The sequence below is a fragment of the Sparus aurata genome, chromosome 7, assembly GCF_900880675.1.
Source record: "Sparus aurata chromosome 7, fSpaAur1.1, whole genome shotgun sequence".
Lineage (NCBI taxonomy): Eukaryota > Metazoa > Chordata > Actinopteri > Spariformes > Sparidae > Sparus > Sparus aurata.
In genome coordinates, this window is record NC_044193.1 from 27957187 (window position 1) to 27979134 (window position 21948).

The 21948-nt window shown below is 41.2% G+C and overlaps 1 protein-coding gene across 5 annotated transcripts in view; it reads left to right on the forward strand.

Annotated features, from left to right (window-relative positions):
- Nucleotides 1-21948, forward strand: part of LOC115585019 (plexin-A1-like) — a 295372-nt gene that overhangs the window by 256835 nt on the left and 16589 nt on the right. For 4 of the 5 annotated variants that reach the window (XM_030423005.1, XM_030423007.1, XM_030423006.1 and 1 more), the window contains 8 exons: nucleotides 3237-3385; nucleotides 8645-8742; nucleotides 9701-9859; nucleotides 11884-11950; nucleotides 17456-17602; nucleotides 18210-18369; nucleotides 19865-19968; nucleotides 20061-20157. In XM_030423005.1, coding sequence (XP_030278865.1) covers nucleotides 3237-3385; nucleotides 8645-8742; nucleotides 9701-9859; nucleotides 11884-11950; nucleotides 17456-17602; nucleotides 18210-18369; nucleotides 19865-19968; nucleotides 20061-20157 — 981 coding nt within the window. The remainder of the gene's footprint in view (nucleotides 1-3236; nucleotides 3386-8644; nucleotides 8743-9700; nucleotides 9860-11883; nucleotides 11951-17455; nucleotides 17603-18209; nucleotides 18370-19864; nucleotides 19969-20060; nucleotides 20158-21948) is intronic. The other variant, XM_030423008.1, reaches the window with a different exon arrangement.

A 21948-nucleotide genomic window follows, 5' to 3' on the forward strand; every position in this document is an offset into this window, starting at 1 on the left:
TCACTGGATTGTTGGCTCTGCACACCTTTGCAGTTGTGAGTCCTTTGATAGGTTTTTCAAGTGAAGCATTTAAAGGAACTAATACCTTCAAATTGTAGTAACAACATCTTCTCATAGCAGGAAATAGAAAGTTTAACCGCATGAGTATATAAAATTGGAACCAACAGTGCACACGTTTTTTAAAATAGAAACTGATACTTTGCCGTGAACTGATACATGTATGTACCAGTTTATCACCGACTTTTTGCCTGTTTGCTCTTGACTTTATGACTGCGGTGTTACATAAGTTCTTGCTCTGGGAGGGTAAACTTTTCAATGTTTTCATCCCAAAAGTGAAAGTAAACACGCTGTTCTTTACCAGCAGACATGTTTGTTTTCGTCTGTGGTTGCATTCCTTTTGCTCTCAGTCATGTCGTCTTGTGATGATGTCTTTGCAACAAACTCCAAAGAATCTTCAGAAACGAAGGGAACTCGGTGCCGCATCTTTCAACCGCTCGTGGCCGTGGAGTTCAAAAGTTATAGTCTTGTTTGAGGCGTCTTCATGTATTATTTTTCACAGACTTGCAAGCCAATCAGAAGAATATTTTCTGAAGTCATAACCTCCCAGATTACTGAGTTGATCTTTAAGTAGGCCACGGTACCATTTGAGCAAAAAAATAAGAGACTGATTTAGAGGACAATGTCTGTGTCTATTTGAGTCCTATTTCCTTTCCATCTCCTCTTCTTTATTTGTCTCTCTGCCCTTTTGCCTTCTACTTTTTCTCCTCCTCTCACCACTTCTCTACTCTGCTCTCCACTTCTCCTCAGGTCCGACCTTTACCTTCTGATCTTTCGCCACCTTTCCTTTAGTCCTCACCACTCACGTCCTCTCTCTGAATTTCTGCCGTCCTCATTTCTTTACCTGCTGCTCTCCCTTTCTTTTCCCTCTCTCCTTTTTTTTTTCTTCTTCCTATCCTTCGTCTACCTTGCTTCCTCTCCTCTCCATCTCTCCTGTGGACCAAACAGTCCAATAACAGCTGGGAGAAATTATGCATGAAAACTCATCCGTCGCTCTCTTAATAATTATCCACTCATGCAATTAATTGACTTTCCTTTCCAGGAACTTTGTTTTTTTGTCTCCTGGTTCTGCTTTTCCCCTCCTCGAGCTAGCTTTCTCATTTTATTTAATTGTGTTTGGGTCTTTTTTTTTGGACAAGTGCAGGTAGAATTTGCCGGGGCTAAGACACCAAGGAAGTAATTTAGTTTATTACATTTCTCTGCCCTGTCTTTCAATGACATGTGGATTTTTTTTTTTTTTATAACAGGATGTGTACTTAGTAAGAAACTAAATTAAGGGGAAATGACATGCTCTCTCACACATAATAACATGTCCGTTACTAAAAGAAACTGAATGGCTAAATCTGGATCTGTTATTATGTTTTTAATCTCTACCCGTCCTTGTATTTCCCTCATGCCGTTGTCTTGTCTGTATTTAAGTCCTTATTTATTGCCCTTGTGGGCCTCTTCCTTCATCACAGCTGACCTTTACCTTCTCAGCTTCTTCTCTGTCTCGCCCTTTTCAGAAGAGCCACACACTGTTCCTGAAATTATGCACGTTAGCTTTGCCTGTCTGCACCGCCTCCCCGTATCTGTCTCCGGCAGGCTCCTCGCTTGACCCATAAATTGTGTTTAAAGTGCTGTTGTCTCTCTGACGCACACTTAGAACAAAGTCTTGCTGTGTGATTCTGATATAGACGGTTTAAGTTTGTGATTGTCCCAATAGGTTAAGCATCGCATCATATGATTACTGGTTTACCACCAAACCTTTTTGCTGCTTTTCATTAAACGAAATTAAACTGAGATTACCAGTGTTACAGACTGATGGTATATTGTTAATTTCCAATTTAACAAAGGAAATCCTCGCTGGCAAGATAGATATGGCTCACAGCATATCTTCCACAAATGATTGTAACTTGTGAATTCGAGAGTAATTTGTACCTCCTAGAAGGCTCATGTATGTTCATGCATAGGCTCATGCATGAATTGATTTGATTTTAGTGAAACAGGTCAAAAATTAAAGTGAGAGGAAGTGATCAGGTTTGAAATCTTGAAACCGGCCCCTGAACTTCACAGTTAACACAAACCTTGAATCACACAGATGGTCCAGGGACAAACTTTTTACCCACCACTCCAAATAAACTGGGTTCAATTCACCAGTTTTATATTCCAACAAACACAAATCCCATTTTTCACAAGTGAAAAGCCTGCTGGGGACCTTGTTACTCCATTGTTGACTGTTACTGGCTAATTCTAGTTTTATTGCTCCTGGTCAGGACCAAAAAGAAGTAGCTGATGAAACTGTATCCTCCTCAAGTCAAGAGCGGAGTGCTGAGTGAACTGGCCATTCCAAACCTTGGCTTATTCATATACAGGAAGGACTACTTGCAAGTAGAGTTAATGAACTACTGTAGTAGGCGAGCTAATTGCATCGTGCTCGCAAGCTAAGGTGTTAGCATTTGTCAGTCAAAATTGCTCTTGAAGCTGCTTTCTGATTTCTTTGTGCTGTGTTGTTCGCTCCCACATTGTTTTGAGGATTGTACATCAGAGGGGCAAAAAGGTGTCTGAGGTAGCTACTTGTTAGCTTAGTTGCTAACAGGGCAATGAGCTCACACTGTTTACTGAAGAGACATGTTTCTCTTCATAACTTTCTAAAAACTATGCCTCATTTTCAATGTGACTACACTCTATTGAACTATTTGATTTTTAGCTTATTACCTTATTTGCAAAAGCACTTCACTCAAAGGTTAGCCCTCTCAATACTACTTATTTATTTTTTTGGAGGGAAAGGTTGCAAATTCATGTGTCAAAGTCAAATGTACTCCGTCCCACTGATTGTTGCTTGTCACAATTTGAAATGCTCGCGTGGTCGAGCCTTTAGAACAAGGCATGATTCATTAAGTGGATTTTTGGTGAAAATAAAATAATAATAAATATAATATTATTAATAATTGCAATACAGGTGAGGGTCCACCAGCAGGGTTTTGAGACAAATTATGGAAATGACAAATTCACATACGATTAAAATCACAAGGCAGCCTTCGTGCTTATTTTGGATAATTTCACAATACTGAATTGATTTTCAGTGCCAGCGCTGCTCCGACTCGTCCCATCAAAAAAAAAAAAGTGGTACTACCTAATGTGACAATTCTCCATCGCTCATCAACTCACCTTCTTTATTTACATGTTTTTTTTCACAGCTTTTGCCGAGCTTCAGACTGACATCCACGAGCTGACCCAGGAGCTGGACGGAGCTGGGATCCCCTTCCTTGACTATCGGACTTACGCAATGAGGGTCCTGTTCCCAGGCATTGAGGACCACCCTGTGCTAAAGGAGATGGAGGTACGGGTCAGTACACCACCAACCGAGCTTAAAACTAAAACAAACTCACTAGAATTAATCACTTCAGAGCGGAGGACTAAGCGCTTACTAATAAACTTACGTCAGAGGCAGAAACAGTAGCCGCTTATGCAAACTAGAAGTAGTTCACCTCGGCACGATGTTCAGGGAAATATCTCCAAGAAGTTCTTTTGAAAGTTGGATTTAATGGCATAAAAATGTCCTTCTGGCTTTACTGCTTCGTACCTTTGCAGCCATTATCCCATGACAGGCTCTAATCAAAGACAGGCCTCTCCAAAAGTCTGAGAACAACTCCAGACGCGTCTCACCTTAAAGCAATCACATAGCCTATATTTTACCCGCTCCGTGTTAATGTATTCAGCGCGTCGCAATGAATGCAAATGACTTTGACAAGAGCCGCGGTATCATCATTAGTTTGATCTCATGGGACAGACGCTCACCATATTCTCTTGAAGTGGGAAAGAGGAGTTTGAAAGTGTGGATTGCTTGAAAATGACTGAAAAGAAATGTTGTGTAAGAGAGATGGAGAGATGTAGAAGGCAGTTCATGGCAAAGATGAAGCAAAAGATGAAGGAAAAGATAGCGAGAGGATTAGAGCCGAGATGGAGAAACAAGATTCAGGGTTACTAGGGATGTTACTTGCATTATATATCACTGTTAAGTTATTAATTAAGCCGCTACATGCAACCACCTTGCCGGCACAGCTGAATTGAGATAGCGCACTCAATCTATGAAGACATTTCACCGCTGAGACCAAGGGAAGTAGAATTAATAGTACGTCAACATAAACTACTCTCCTTCCAAAGCTCGAAACCAGAGAGCCAAGTCTGTAATCAGCGGTATCATTAAGATGTAGAATCTGGTGCTGCTCCATTGGCTTTGATTGGAGCAGTGACTTTTTGGAGTGGAGGAATAATTTGTTTGACCTTTTACAGCTTCATTTAATCGTTCTAATCCAGAGAGTGGATTTATATTCCTAGAAGAAGAGAAAATGTCTCTCTGGGCGGCCTCATAGCTGCCATTTCTGCCTTTTTTGATTCGCGCGCGGTGATTCATCCTCTCTTATTTTTGGCAAGACGGAACCGTGGTGATTACTTAAATACGATTGAGTTATCCTTGGATATAGAAAAAAAAGCCCATTGTGGCTTCCAAAAGGGACCATAAAGCTATAACTTCAAACTATCAGTGAGAAAAATAACCCCCCAAAAATACAAAAACAGGGTTGTTAGAGAGTTTTGATCTGCAGGAATGCGGCAGTGAGTAAATCCACTTAAACACCATTATTATTGCCTTCCTTCTTATTTGGTTTACAGCATTTGCCGACTCACATAAAGCTTTGCGGCGCAATTCAGTCTGGAGTTTAATGGCATTTTATGCAAAGCAGATGTATTACACAATCTGCTTATCAAATCTAACTCCCTGTGAGTCCCGTATTGAGTTTAATTAGGTTGATCTTTTGACATTGATGAAGTTATAATTAACTAAAACATTTAATTAAGTTCTTAAAAAAATCTTTTTTGTCTGAGACACCAGAAATATTTCAATGATAACTTTTAGCTAAATGTTTACAGGCCGCACACACAACCCGAAAATAAAATGAGCAGCATGGAATATAAAAAGTGAAATGTATTGAAAGAACCTATGTAGCCTCATTATCGTCTCTTCTCTCTGTGATCCGGCTGCAAACACTGAGGCTCCTGCATTGTATTTTGTTTTATTTATGTTATTTGTAAGGACTGATTTTCAATGTTGAACATAAATGTTACAGAGATATCTTAAATCTAATCTGCAGTCAACACTGTGTTGGCCTTCAGAACTACACCAACACTGCGGTCTATTGCTCCAACAGCCAGTTGTTCTGAATATATTTACTTTCCCTGGAGTTTCTGCCCTTGATAAATGAATGTGCTTGGACGTACAAGAGTGGACAGGATAAGAAAGTCAGGTGACCATTCATAGGCTGGTAATAACAGAGTGATTTCACAACAACGACCCCAATGGTTGTTTGTTTGTCGTAACAGCGGGCTGACAGTCTAATGGGTTTTTCGGTTCGTAGATACATTTGGGTTTCGTGTGAACCACCCCCACCGGTTATTTTTGTCATTATAGCTGGCAAGAAGTGGTGGTCAGCGCCCGCTGAAAAATGAGAAGCCGCTACCAAATGTTTTCGGCATTGTTCACCACTAATTAAAAACAGGAGGAGAAGGGGAATAAAAGGTTTCGATGAGAGATCTGCTCGCATCAAGGCTTAACAAATCCATGTTGTTTGACAAACAGGAACCCTGATCTAAAATGGAACTGCTAATTAGAGCTGAGACCTGCCCCGGACAGTTTTTTTTTTTTTCTTTTTTCTGTAAAGCTTTGCATCTTTGTCAAAAACAAAGGTACACGGAACAAAATTCCAAACTTGCTCAGTTTTGAGCCTGAAAATTGAGAACGCATCCTTCAGCTTCTGATTTCTTCACTCGCTTTTCTCAAGCGGTCGGCCTGAGAGGCCTTAAAACCCTCAAACCCTGTCACCTTTAAGCTCGTTTCAGCTGATCAAAATGAGGGCTGGAGACACGACACTGGTGGGTAAGAAGTCCCCCGTTACAAAGCCCACCTTTAATTTGAGGTGTCAGACAGGCCGAGAGGTAAAGGGATCTTACGTATTTTATAGTTCTGTCTAGACTTCCTTCCCCTTTCCTCTGTATTTCCCCCAGGGGTTGCCGTTGTAATCCAATGGCCTGTGTAAACCAACGCTGCGAGCTTTATTGCTCTGTGTGACTGCTCTCTCCCCTAAGCTAGACAGCCACGCTACACACCAGTTAGGCTCACACACACACACACATGCAATGCACACATGCACAGTTTGGCAGATAACCTAATGTACCTTTTCTAACCCTCGCCTCGAAATTTGGTAAAGACTCTGCCTGTGCAGTGTGTACATGCGTCTCCATCTGTCTCTCTCTCTCTTGTCATCTCTCGCTCTCTCTTTTCAAACACACACACATACACACACGCCACTCAGTATCCACCCTGGAGGCCTGAGAATCTCATTTAGCACTTTAGAGAGAGGCCCAGACACTTTATTATAGCACATTGGAGGAGAGAGAAAAATAGACGTTGCAGTGGTACAAAAGGATGACAACAGAGAGTGAGAGACAGACAGAGAGAGAGAGAGGCGGAGACGATGTGTGCACGCGTGAGACAGACACGGGGAAAAATTAGAAAAATTAAAATGGGAGAAGGCCCAATGATGCGAAACAGTCAACAATGAGCGCGGGCGAGGGAATTAGAGCGGCGAGGACGACGGAGCGAGTGAGCGACAGAGAGGCGTCTTCAGGGGGTTTAGTGTGTTGTTGATGAGTAGTGACAGGTGCCAGCCAGTGGAACAAGCAGGGTACACCTCTGTCACTAACCCTGACACACACGCACACACACACACACACTCACGATCCTGCCATGCTCCAGTGCTTCCTCTCTCCTCTCTCTCTCTGTTTGACAGAAGAGTCTCTCTCATGCTGGGCTGGTTCGGGCCAGTCTGATTAGACTTTAGACGTTTTTTAAAAAGTTCCTCGAACTGATAAAAAAAAAAGCCAGAAATTCTGTGACAGCGAGTCGTTGAAGCGTTTTTAAAAGATTCGGTTAAGGGCTTTTCATGTATCATAACTGATGGCGATGCTGATAGCAAGAGAGGTGAATGTCAGTTTAAAAAGTCTGACTTTTCGTCAAAAAACGGGATATTTGTGCGTCACAAAAGCCAAATAACTTCCCCCAGACAGAGACAACTTGCGAGCGCACTTGTGCTGGTCAGGACCGATGATTAAAATTCTCATCTCACGATATTCAACTGGAGGATGCTTTGACCCATCCACCCCCTGATGTCAAGAAGACAATTATGTCAAATTGTTTGCTAAAATCACCCGTAGAGCGACTACTGAGCAGCACTCAGACTGCAGCACGCAGCAGGGCAGCAGCAGAGAGAGTAGCCAATCAGTCTTACCTCGCTGTTTACGAGCCAATCTCAGCTCATCATACGGTGGGAAAAAAAAAAGTGTCTGCTTGGAGAATGCTGTCTTCACTTAGAGTGAGTCATAGTTTTATTTGTATATTTTCTATCGTCTATGCTATTTGTCATTTTTGGTAATTGTGCTCGGAAGAGTTTTAAACAGTTCTCTAGGACTAGTTGACAATGGAAAGATATTTAAAATAAATGTTTCAATTGTTTGCTACATCCACCAAAGAGGTTGTGTTTTTGCCTGAGTCTGGTTGTTCGTACAGATCCAGATAACGATTCAAGATTCAAAGATTCAAAGATTCAAGAATAAAGGGACAAATTCAGGGATTTTCTTCACTTTCTTAAACATCGTGGCCTTTTTCAACATATTTGTTAATTTGATATCTATGAGTGAGTACAATTTAATGTGGATCCAAACAAAAATCTGGATCTAGTGGATTGAAATATGATTTATAGCGTAGCTGATTGACTATTGGGCCATTCTGGATCCTGTTTTGTATTTTGTTTTTCAGTTTTCAGTTTTCAGATTGTTTTTTATCGTGTTTTAAACCACCTGGTTGCTAACTTATTAAAAAAAGTATTTCTGTATTGTTGAGGAATGTCACTGTCAGAGGGCAGAGATTGAAGAAAAACAAGTCTTGAAGATCTCAAACAGACATTTTAGACATATTCTGCTTGAATAATGAGTTCTGTCTAATGATTGGGTTTGATATTCAGTATGAATAACATTGACCCCTTTTTTTTCACTTATTGAAATATCTACCGTTTAATATGAGAACATGTTATTTTCTTTTCGAAAGGGAAACTATTGGACACAAGATGTCTCCCACTTGACTGAAAGTCCGTTATCTGAAGTTTCACGTTTAAGCGTCACACTGAAGTTAGTTTCAAACCAAACTACAGCTGGCTCCCAAACTAACTGTGATGTTGCAGTTTCATGCTCATAAATACACACTTCTCCAAGCACGTTTTAAAGAGAGAAGGGAGAAAAGTTTTGTACTTCAATTGATAAATGTGTAAACAGAATGATTGGCTGATGGAGATGTGTCAAAATCTGGTGGGTTTGTCTGAAAGAGTGAACGGCCATAGTCAACTGAGAAGAAGCGGGGAGAGAAGAAGTGAGACAGAGAGAATCTGAATTTAATACGTGTAAATGAGGAACACACTTAGCGTCGTATCTTTTATTTTTCAATGGATGATTGTTCTGTAGTGTCAATAATCCCTGGTCACTCTGCGTCTCTCTTCAGGTCCAGGCAAATGTCGAGAAGGCACTGACGCTGTTTGGCCAGCTGCTGACGAAGAAGCACTTCCTGCTCACCTTCATCCGAACCCTGGAGGCACAAAGGTGTCTGTTTTTCTTCTTGTATATATATCAACTATTTCTACTGTTACTGTTTTTAAAAAATAACTACATGAATTTTGAAAAAAACAACAGAACCTTTCATTTTGGGTGACTGATACAAAATGTTTACATGCTTTAATGTGATAACAATTTGTTTTTCTCAGCTCTGCCCGTGTTTATGCAACCACGGCGTGCTGGGGGCTCGGCTGACTGTAATGTGTGACATCACAACCTTGCAGCAGTCCTAGGGGGTCGTTTAAATGGATTGAGCATTTTGATCATTTATTTATCCCCCAGATCTACTATATTTTAATGAAAAAAATACCATTCACAGTACCATTCAAGAGTTTTAAATCGACCTGTATGATATTTCCAGCAGTGGTAGTGGGATCCTGTAAATGCAGGCAGCTCCAGCAGATGAGAGGCTGCTAGTTTAGTTCAGGTTGACATCGTTCCCCTGTGGAATTTATGGCGCACTCTATACACTACACTGTAGGCGTAATGCTGCCTTTTGCTGAGGGAAAAACACCGTAGTAACATTTTTAAATACTAGGTAATAGGCTTCAGACCAAAAAAAAAGTTCCCTCAGGGAATAAGGGATTATTTGCCTTTCCAAAGTGTGCTTTTATCACCTATTTAATTTGACAAATATGTCACAAAAGGCTCTGCTGTGCCGCGGATTACGGGAAAGGCAAATTGATAAACAGTATAAAAACATTTTAGCAGCTCCAAAATTACCGTAAAGCACTTAGCCAAATGGTTTATGGCAAAACAGAGTTATAACACCATTTGATAAAGATTAAATGTGCATTAATATTTTAATGAACTGTTATGAGGTTAATGGTTTGCATGTATTTTGAGAAACGGCTTCAGACGCGTGCTCAACAAAAGCTGGGGACAGCATTTGTGAAATAATAATAGTATTACTGCCTTTTATTGATGAGTCTCAATGTTTTTCCAGGTCATTTTCAATGCGGGACCGAGGCAACGTGGCGTCTCTGATCATGACGGCCCTGCAGGGGGAAATGGAGTACGCCACCGGAGTCCTGAAACAGCTGCTGTCCGACCTGATAGACAGAAACCTGGAGAGCAAGAACCATCCCAAGCTGCTGCTCAGGAGGTTAGGACGATGTGGAGAGACGTGGGAGAAATTCACACCGCGCTGTAAAACGGAAAGGAATTTAGTGGTGTTAATATCTTAGTTGTTTTGACAAGTTCACTTAACATAAATCCGCAACTTTGAACAAATGATTCAAGTTGAGTTCAGGTAATGTATTGTACATTCTGAAGACAGCAAGAAAACTCTTCTAAATTGAACCAGATTAAAATGTTTTACAGTGACGACGGACGGGCAGACTACATAACAGAACTGCATACAAAGATTGCACAAAGGTATCGAGGTAGAAATGTGATGAATGAGGAGGCTGAGAGCCAGACAGAAGTCACGAGGAGACGGGGAATTGGAGAACTTCACAATTTATTTATATGTCTTAGTCACAGCTGACAGAAAAGAACAAGAGCAACTGAACCACAAAGCAAATCCAAGTGTGCGTCAGTAAAACACACCTCTCAGCTGCTTCATCCCATCTTTACCACCCCAAAAGATGAAGAGATTAATAGATCAACAGACATTGTTACATGTTTGGTTTCAATTAAGTATATTCTAAATGGAACTATGGACTTATATTATTACGGTATACAGTATATCCTCTTAGAATCAGTCATTGTTATCAAAGACGATGATATCCTATGAGAACAATACAACTAAAGAGAACTGTTTCATGGCTGGTGCTTTGTTTTAGTGTTGTGTAATTTCCTCATTCTTTCCTTAAAACCTTCCAAGTCACCACCTGGCACAAATAAACAAACCACTTATGCGTCACAGGGAAACCACAGTGATCTGTTTATACTTTTCATATTCATTAATTCTATTTCATGCCTAATGCAACCCCAGAGTGCCTGTTGCGCATGCAAAAATAATAGAACCATTTCAATAAAAAAAATAAATAATAGTAAATCAGTGTTTTCTTATTTAGTTGGAATCCAAGGTGTTCACCAGATGATCACAGGTGGAAAGAAAAACAACACGTTTTGATTAGTTAATCTTTTATTTTAGGGTTGGGAAGACTTTTTGGACACATTTTGATGCAGTCACTATCTGGAATGGCTGCTTGATGATGTCTGTTTTATTGTTGTGTTTTTTATGGCTATTTTAGAATATAGACAGAGTATTTGTGTCATGTGTTTTTATTACTCAAAAGGATAACGAAGGACAAGGACCGCAACGTGCAAATCCCACTGTACATATATATATCTCATCAGTTGCATTTTGATTAGATGTAACAATGCCTACATGTATTCTCCTGGTCAGATAAACTGATACATAAATAAAGTCATACTTGAGTAACAGTAGAGGTAGCGTATTAAAATATTACTTTGGTGAAAGTGAAAGTTACCAGATACGAAAAGCAGAGTACTTATACTTATCAAAAGCACAAGTAATTGTAAATTATACATGTTTACATGAATGTATAAACTCAGTCCTATGAGTCAAACATTTACCTCCTCGGCCGATTACCAGATCTAATATTCAACATTTTTCTGGTATCTAGTTTTTATGGTTTCTTTGTTGTTGTTTTTTTCTTTTTTATGGGATTGCTGATAAACTAGCTTTGTGTAAAAATGCACCACTTTGGTTCTGATGTAAGATGCAGTTTGCAGTGTAACTGGTAACTAAAGGTAGCAAATACATGTAGAGGAGCAAACGATTATTTGCCTCCAAAATGTAGCAAAAAATGTAAATACTCAAAGTACAAGTACTGCAAAATTGTTCTTAAATACAGCACTTGAGTATACAGCATGTTCTGTCAGGGGGTCACATGCAGAGAAGTATTCTCATGGTGTCTACTAGTTGAAATGGAGCAAGTCTTTTAAGGGAATAAACTGCAGCCAGCCTTTAAAGATACTTTTTTTAATTAGCACACACTTGTGTAGATCTTCTTTGGTAATTACGGAGCTGAAAACTCTCTCGTCCAAGGAAATTGTTAAATTTCATAATCACCTTACTCAGTAATTTGGTTTGAGCTTTTCCTTTTTTCAAGAGTTGTGTTTGTTTTTTTTCTCTTTTCTGTCTGTGTGTGTCAGGACGGAGTCTGTGGCTGAGAAGATGCTGACCAACTGGTTTACATTCCTCCTGTATAAGTTCCTCAAGGTGAGCCCCAACAGCACACGAGGCGCGATGTTTTAATGCCTTTATTCCATCTGTTTGCTCCGTCTTTTAAACACTGATTAATCATCGTCTGAAGTGGATTTATACTGTGCGCTGCTTTTTAAATGCAGTTATACCGCCCGTGTGTTTCCAGTTTTATTAAATGCCTCTGGCTTATGTTATTTCCCTGTTGCATTTATCTCACTGTAGTTATTAAAAGGCTTTTCCTGTTTCAGCCGCATTTTCGTCGTTCTCGCCGGCGCAGTGTACGTACAGTAGATCATCAAAGCCTCCCAGCTGCACGCTTCTGCTGTTTTAATGTCCCTTTTCTTTTCTTTTTTGTCCGCGGACCCTCTCCGCTCCCATAATTCCGCTCTTGTAGCTGACACGTCCTCCTCGCTGATCTCTATGACGTTCTTTTTAGCTCACATCTTCTCTTCCTCTGATCTCTCTTTCATCCGTGCGGTTTCTGTTGTCATTATCCCGCTGTCAGTCTCCTCTCTGCCTTGAGGTCATTCGCCTCACCAGGGGGTGCGATGTCGCGCTCGCTGTCCTCGCTCGCCCCGCCTTTTCTCTCTGTGCGCTCTCCATCCCTCGTCTCCCCCTTCCCTGTCTCTCGCGGTTACCAAAACACGTCCCGATGCTGTTCTTTCTTCGCAGAGGTTTTCTTCTCCTCTCCACACTCTAATTACTAATTATAACACTTTATGTTGTCATCATACGCTATTATGATCTGAATGCGCTAATTAGAGGCGCATCGTAGGCAAAATTAGTCAGAAATTGTCAAGAAAGTGGTATTGAATTGGGTATAGTTCTCAGTTTTTTGTTATGATTACATTGTTCATATCTAGCGTGATTATAGTGTGTGCATGTATGCTGTATAAAAATGCACCAAAAGTATTACTTAAACCCCTTTTTACTTTTCTGTTTATTTACCTCCAATATGATAAAAAACTTACCATCTCTGACTTGTGCATCGCTGACTTATAGTTTCTGACTGTTAGCACCTAAGCCCAAGCCTCTCCGTGCTCAGCGAGAGCCATCATTATACCCCTAAATATAAATGTCAGCATACAATTAGGGAGCCCTAATGAAGCCGCGATATGGCGTTAAGGCAAATTTCATAGACAAGCATGCAGCGGCCGAGCGAGGGAAGGCGAAGGCATAGCGGTGTGATGTATGCTCGCTCTGCCTCGTTAGCAGCTGCCCACCTAATTGCCCCGGATGCTAACGAGGTTCTAAAAAGCGCCGAGAGTGGGGAACGGTGTGCGGGAGAGAGGGGAAGGAGGAGGAGAGGAAAAGGTTTAGAGGTGGGTGTCGGAGGTTGAGGGGAGAGGGAAGAAGAATAGGAGGACATGACAATTAGGAGTTTGGGAGAGGATGAAGAGGGAGAGGAAGGAAGGAGGTGGGAGATGAAGGGGAACAGGCAGGGTAGTTTCAGGGGAGCGCTTTCAAGTAAAGCCTGGGAAAAAAAGAGGACGCTGGTTAGCAGGAAGGTTCTTGGTGGAACCTGGTCATAGAAAGGGATAACGAAGAAAATGAAAAGGGAGGAAAGAAAATCAGTGCATCCATGTGTTTGTCAGATGCTATTTTTGTTGTTGTGTCTGGAACATCGGGAACATTGGTTTTTAAGTAGCAGGACATGTGGTTGCTGAGTGGAAGAGGTAAAGGAGGGGATGGAAGTTTAAAAATATACTGACAAAGTAGCAAAAAGTTACAACAGTATTCTTTAACTTTATTTTGGATGGTTGAGTCCCAAAGTTTCTGAATAAACATGATATGTCAGGCTGAAAAATTGTTTAAGGTTGTTTAAAGTGATGCACGAGATATCTACAATATTTCACTTTGTTGGGTTGCCGTTAAAAAAAATAAAATAAAAATGATATAATAATAAAATGATAATTATCCTACAATTCTCAGTCACCAAGTTCAAAAACACTGCTGTCATTATTTTATTTAAACCCCCAATAAGTGAGGTTTTTTTTTTTGTTTGAAACAAGTTGTAAACATGCAGCAGATTTGATATCATCACCTTCTCAACTGATACGTAAAACTTGTCAACATACAGTTTATTATACTATCCATACCGATATATATATAATCCCACTACCGAGGTAAGTATCTGACTCCTTATCTGTTAAGTGCTCCCCAAAACGGCTGCAGCAAATTGATAGAGGAGCTGTTATCTGTCGCTAACTGTAGCTGACATCAGCTAGTTAGCTCAGTTAGCCGTTTTGGTAGTTGTTTTCAATGGGAGCGCGGAGTACCATGGGAGTGTTGGTTGTTTACACCACTAAGCACAAAGAGCTCTGGACCGGGACAGGACAGGGCTAGCTGGTTAGCATGCTAGCTTCAGTAGATGTCTCTGCTATACAATACACAGACATCATAACATGAAAACTGTTATTGCTTTGCATTCTGCTGACATTCTGTTCATCTTTTGTACGCTTTCAATTTGAATTGTACATATTGCACCTAATATAATGATTCTAGGAAAACAAAACGACATTACAACATCGTACAAATGTCATATGCTACCTTGTTGCCATATCAAAGGCCCTAATTTGGCAGGCAGGCAAACGTCATCCCAAAGTCTGACGTGGTGTTATAGCTCTTAAAACCTGATATGAGATGAGATTTATATCCATCACATACTTCTGCATCACATACAGAATCAAAAGCAGCCACATGAAGAGAGAGCGAGAGCGACCAAATAGACGTGGATGTTAAATGAACAGTAAGGGATGGAGGATTGGTCTAATCGGGGAGAGGGGAGGAAAAAAAAAAAAAACCGAAAAAGGAGAAATGTGTGTGTTAGAAAAGAAAAAGCGAGTTGAAGAGTGCGTGTGAAGGTGAGAAGGATAAATTAGTACTTTCCCCTGTTCTCGTCTGGACCTCATGCATCTCCAGCAGACACACACACACACACACACACACAGTCTGAAGTGTCTCCCTGAGCACCGCGCGGTCGATCATTAAGCTCTCGTCGGGGTGAGTATCGGCCGTGATGTGTCCTCTCTCTCCCCTCTCTAAACTGCTGCTACTTCAGTCCGGAGTGTTTTCCTTGGGCCCGAGCGATGACTAATGATGCTATTGATTGGCAAGTGTCTTTGATGGAGGGGCGAGTGGGAAACATATTTATAACATCTGTGTCTGGTCATGCGAGCTGTGAGATGTAAACAAAGGGAGAGGACTGAAGAGATTTTTATATAACGCCGCTTTCAGGCGGTCGTCTAGACAGAAAGAGAAAAGAGAGACAACACTTAAAATTGATTCGCCCACTTGTCATTTCCAGAAGATTTGGAGATCTGATGTGTAACAACAAAACATCCAGCTGTACCGCGCCACCTGCATCCTCCAGGCTGGATTCTGACGGAGGCGTCGGCCTGGCCGTTTAAACATCTGCCTCTCAAAGCCGAAAATAGAATAAGCATATCCTGATTTGTCTGACCGCTTACTTCAATACTTTATCGCCCCGTAAAAGTGTTGTAACTTTTTGAGTGCTTCATGAGGAAATTTGAAGGAGAGGGAGAGAGTGGAAATATGAAAAGTTACTGTGTGGAAGGATTGGGGAAACGGCCACGAGATGGACCAGAGTTTGATTTTCTCTTTTGGTCCACGGCTACTCCGGACAAAACCCTTTTTTTCAGTGACATTAGGGGAAATCGCAGGGCGGATGCCGTCAGTTTAAAGTGAATTGAGATTTCTAGATCACAGTTGTGCAAGGCGAAAATGGCATTATTATGGCTGTTTACACAATTGTTTTTTTGTTTTTTTTTATAAAATGGTCACCTTTTGTTCTGTTGGTCACACATGAACAGCAGTTTTGTGGCCTAAAATGAAACCTTTTGTAAACCTGGTCCAAGGTGCAAGCTTTTGAAAACGCCATTAGATAAAAAGACAAAAGAAAATACTGGGAAAACTGAGTGCATGTGTATTTAGTTGGACCCTCATGACGATGCGTGAATAGGAGGACAACTACAATGGCAGACTATCGATGTTTCCTTTTGTTCAGTGTTTTCAATCGTTTTTGCAGGTCCGTGTGCACAAGGATCAATTTCACAACGTTGTCAGATGAACACATAACTTTGGTAATGTTCTGAAGTCCAGAAATGAATCAGCGTTTTTTGTAACCGAGGCCCTGCCCTGCGGTTTTGTTTTAGCACACCAAGAGAGAAAACAGTCTTGTTAACCCATATTTTACACGCGTCTCACATATGGACCCAGGAAATGGCCCAAATTTGTCAAAGAATGTCGTGAATGGTTTAATTTAAGTGGGAAATTCCTGCCACTAGAGACGGATGGAGATACTTGCTGAGGGTTTGTGGCCATTTTCGGACGTTTATCAATGTGCAATTGTTTGTTATTTACTGAAGGACCACACTGACGTTTTGTGCCAATGAAATGGAAGAAAAGTAGCATTGTTTGGTCTCATGCATTTGTTTGAGGGGAGAAGGGAGTGGAAATGAATACAGAAAATGACCCCATATTCATCACAGGAAACTGACTACTGCTGCAGAGAAAGTTTAGTATGAAATGTACTGAGGGAAAGGTCACTTTCATCTGCACATAAGGAGACTATAGTAAGTGAGAAAGGAACAATGTCACATATGTTTAGCTGATTTTACCGCGGTGGCCTCCTGCTTATTTTTCCTGACTTTTAATGTTCGAATGCGGCTCAGTGCGATATCACAGCAGCCAGCGCTACTTTAACCAGGCAGCCATACTGTGTTGCGTCTGTTTACGGAAATAATCGAGTCAAAGTGATTCAGTCATTGGTGTTTTTCTGTTGCGCTGATAACATCAGGCTATTTAACTAATATCCCGTCACGTACCGCCTTTCTCTTGTGGGATAAATGAACGCTTGCGGTTCCAAAAATGTTTTCTCCTCAGCCAATATCCCAAGTTCAGCGGCACAAAGCACTTTTCTTCTCCCCTCATTGCTTTTCCAGACTTGCCAACATAGCCTGTTATTTGACTTTTTTTTTTTTTTTTTGTTAACATGCAGATCAGGGGAACTGCGGCGGGGCTACTGATTTCCTAAATTGAACAACTTGGGGGACTTTTGTGCCTCTGAAACTAATTTGCAGCAGCCTTAAAGCTGCTACAGGGAAGTAAATTTTGTTTTTAGCGTGGTGATGTACGCCCAGACTACAGAGCAGCTTCTCTCCTCAGGCTGTGTGACTTCTCAATTCATCCTCATCACTCCACCAATAAATTGTTTGAGTTTTTTTTGGTTTTTTTTACTTTTCAGAACCAGATGGTGGAAATCAGGCCTCCTGACAGGTTTTAAGAATAACTATAATAACTATAAAGACATACACAATCTTCTGGCTGATGGTCTCGGTTATTTTTTTTCTCCAATCTTGGCTTTTTGTCGTGAATTGCTGTCACAGTTTTCCCTTTTCATGCCGCTAACAATTATTCAAATAGACACTCCTAGAAAGGAAATTCAGTCCTCGGTTGAACTGCTGGCAACTCCTTCCTTTCTGTCTCCTTCCTCACCAGGAGTGTGCCGGGGAGCCTCTGTTCATGCTTTACTGTGCCATGAAGCAGCAGATGGAGAAGGGACCCATAGACGCCATCACAGGAGAAGCCCGCTACTCCCTCAGCGAGGACAAGCTCATCAGGCAGCAGATTGACTACAAAACACTGGTCAGTAAACTCATTGTGTCTTGAGGCTTTTTTTCCGCCTCGGTCTGAATCACTTGACGGGTTATTAAGCTTCAGTCACATTCCGACAATGATGAAGATTTTAAAGCGAGCTCCGACTAATCAGCGGCTGAAATGTGGCAGCCACCATTCGCTTAATTGGTCGGGGGAAGGAGATTTCTTCCAGGGTAAACACGGAGCTTCGGCATCGGCCGTGTTTGGAGGGGAGAATGTGATTTGGCCGCGAACTGACCCGACCGCTGCCCAGCATTAATCACACTCTCTCTCCAAACAAAGCACTTCAGGTTTGGATTGGAAAACGTACCGACAAACCTGCGTGTCTGCTACAGTTGTTTAGCGCCTAAGTGCCAATGCTGAGTTATTATAGCCCCAAACAGAGGGAACGCACCAGGAAAATGTCCAGCTTTTTTTTAAAATAGCCGCTGCAGACAAACTAGGTGTGAAAACGCTGTCGGGTACATTCAAATGAACCCAAACAATCATCCAAACATCTCACTAGTTGGCAGCGCGGTTGCGCCGTCTCTGCATAAGCCTGATTTCTTTTGTCTCTTCCTCATTCCCCTTTGTTCCCGCCTGTTTTCTCTGCCAGACGCTGCACTGTGTAAACCCAGAGAATGAGAACGCCCCCGAGGTGACGGTCAAGTGTCTGAACTGTGACACCATCACTCAGGTCAAAGAGAAGCTGCTCGATGCTGTGTACAAGGGCAGCCCCTATTCACAGAGGCCCAAGGCTTCAGATATGGACCTAGGTAAGGGATACACTAATGTATATTCAAACTATATCCAACATGTCCCTGCTATAGTTTAAAGCCATCTTGAACACACACCCTTCACACATTACACTATTCATTCAATTCAAATGGCCAAGATGGTTGTAACAGAGAGGAAGGGAGAGATTGAGGAGTTCATCTCTGTTTCGTTTTGACAGGGTGGCGTTAGCTATGAAAATGAACGTGATGACATTTTGTACTTTTTGTTTTCCTGTTTTGTTTTTTATAATTCTAGAGGCAGCGATGGAATGTAATCTGGTACATTTGCTCAAGTGCTTTCCTTAAAGGTTCTACAGTATAAATAAGAATTGGCCCTGTGTCAAAATTCATACACAAAACCAACAGAGAGCAGCATTGTATCAGATTAACTACTAACTGCTGCTAACTAAGTTAGTAGAACTGCTGCTGACTGTAGCTTGAGTTATCTATTTAGCGCAATTAGTCGTAAAGCTAGCGGATTGCACTGGACGCTCGGGGACCAGGGGAATGTTAGTTGGTTAGCTTTGACCGGGACAGGTTGGAGCTATCTGGTTAACATGCTTACCTTAATAGATATCTCTGCAACAAAATACACAAACACCATGATGTCAAAACTGCTATTTCTTCACATTCTGTTGATAATTGAAGTTAAGTTTGAGTTTGAGGTATTTGACAATTGAGGTACTTGTACTGCTATTTTATACTTCCACTCCACTAAATTCGGAAGCAGATATTGTATTGTTGTTGATGCGTCAGAGCCAAAAAGCCAATTTTTGTATTATTTCTGTATCATTTAAACTACCATCGCAGTGATGCCTTTGATTTTTACCAACGTAATTTTAGGACACAGTAAAACAAAACTCTTTGATTTTCATGTGGAAAACAGCTGCACTAAATTCTAGAAGACAGAGACCAGTATCAGTTAATAGTTTCATTAAACCTGCATTAATACATTCAAAAGAGGGAAGCTGATGGCCATAAAACAAGACTGAAGAAAGATGTAAAAACTCTCCGCAGAGCTGAGTCGGGTGATAATTAGTTGTGTATGAAACCCCCTTTCATATTCTGCACAGTCATTTGATCCAGTGGTAATTTAAAAATATTGATCTGCACAGTTTTCAGTGAAAATGTATAATATACTGCCTTTACTGCAAGGCATAAAGAACTGTACTACAAATAGAGAAAGTACAGGCTAATACAGAATCAAGGCAAGTCGAGCACAGTTCACATTTTGATTCTTTACAAGGAATTGTTTTTTCCAGCAGTATCAAGGTAATGCCACTTAATTCATGAAAAGTGAAAGAAGGAACACTTTATTTTTCATTTTGACACTTTCAGGATGTTGTCAGTAAAAAGTCCCAGTGCTTAGGAGGTGTCGTGAACACAACCCCAATCTTTATGTGGGGCGGGGTTGTGAACCATTGGTTTAAAAGACCAAATGAAACACATACTCATGGTGTTCTTCCCTCTACACCAATTTTCCTTCTTTCTGAAGAATGGCGTCAGGGTCGGATGGCCAGAATCATTCTGCAAGACGAAGACGTCACGACTAAGATCGACAACGACTGGAAAAGACTCAACACACTGGCTCACTATCAGGTACACCAGCACATGAAACGGGCACAAGCGAGAGTGGACAGCTGAGTTGGATCGTACGTGCGCTGACTCCTTTGCTGTGTTTTGATGCGCAGGTGACAGATGGCTCGGTGATCGCCCTGGTGCCAAAGCAGAACTCGGCCTATAACATCTCCAACTCGTCCACTTTCACCAAGAGCCTCAGTAGATACGGTACGATTCCCTCTCTCCTCCAGATTGATGCTATTTAAAACTTTCAATGAATCCCCTCTCTCCCTCCAACCCCCTCTAACGCTTTCATTCACTCTTTCTCTTTGTTTATCGTGGCCATGATTGGGCTCCATTGTTTTTTTTTCCATTTGTTGTTTTTTTTCACCTCCCTCCAAGTGTATGGCAATCCTTTTTATCCATCGCTATCAGCCCGGGCCAAGGCCATTCCACGGCTATTTCCAAGCAGTCCATAAATGACAGGCATTAAAGTAGACACCTCGATCCCCAGCTGACTGAGTGAGAGAGTGAGGATGCCTGGCAGTCAGCGATAGACCGAGGCCCGGCATCAATATGGTTTACCTCACTGGAAAATTAAACTATGTAGGAGATAAATTACTCCGTGGTAAAAAACTCAAAGCTCTTATCCAAAGTGGGTAGCGACCCTCCGGTATACTCAGCTGTTATTGCTGCACCTGAAATTCAAATTTAAGGCTAGATTGTTTACCGAACACTTTGTAGTCACCGTCTAGATAGACAGATCATGGGATCACGTTGCAGTTGTGTGTCATGCACTTTAACGATCCCTTTTTTTATGGGACAGTCGATGAATGATCAGGTAAAAGAAAAAATATGTATTTTTGATTTGGGGGTAAACTGTCCCTTAAAGTGCAGATTCTGTAGACAGTAGTGGTTCCCGAAAATGGAAGGAGATTGAGACTTCTGCTTTTTGTTCTAACCCAGTTATCAGATAGTGAAGTGGTGCTCTTCAGCAACATAAGTAATAATCTATTTTCATGACTATCTGAGCCACCAGAGAGGTTAGAGCGATGGCGGTGTCTATAGAGGTGACTATTTTCACCAATCCCTGAAAGGTGTGGATGTCTGTTAGTGCCCCAAAGGAGGTTATGTCCTCCCCAGTGTCTGTTTACACATAAACTGCTGAGCGGATTTCCTCTAAAATCTTCTCCAGAATACCCCCGATTTACTTTTGGTAAATCGATTTCAACAATTCTCCGGGAATAATGAATAGATCTTGATGCAAAACTGCAATATATAAAGTGGCTGGCATCTGTTATTGAGAACATGTATTTCCAAATTCTATTTTTTGGTTGTTTGACTTTTGGGGCTAGGCTTGATTTAATTAAAGGGAACTGTTGGGTGCACTACTGAGTGCCGTTTAAGTTTAAATTTCTAATAATGTTTGTCAAAAAAGCAGCAGCTGAAACAAACTGCAATTACAACATAATGTGGAGCAACATTATCATCCATGTGGAGTTGTGATTCTAACCACCCAATGACAGAAAATAATTTTTTTTATTTTATCCGTTGTTGCTAAAACAGTAGAGCTGCTAGCCAGAAACCAAACACCAATAAGCTCAAAGACACTAAATAAGCCCTGTGGACCTGAGAAGAACTGCAAAGTTGTTCTCTGTGATTTCAAGTAACCACAAGTAGTATGAGTAGTAGTGTTAAGATCGAAATATTGATTACAGCCACTCAAAGCCCCATCTCACTGTAAAATACCTTAGATTCCGAAGCTGAGTCTGTATTTGGAGGCGTCTTTTCACTTGAATAACAATGAAAGCCTTTCAATCAATGCATCACTCAACATCCACACTGTATTTGATTAGTGAAGGGAACATGTAGAAAATTAAATTCCTAAAATCAAAGGTTTCCTTTCATGAATCATCTCGTCCCTGCTAAAACACGCAGCTGCAGCTGCTCTGCCTCACAGCGAGTACATTTAAAAAGATGTGTGTTCGTATTTGCTCTATGGCTTAATTGCGAACATGT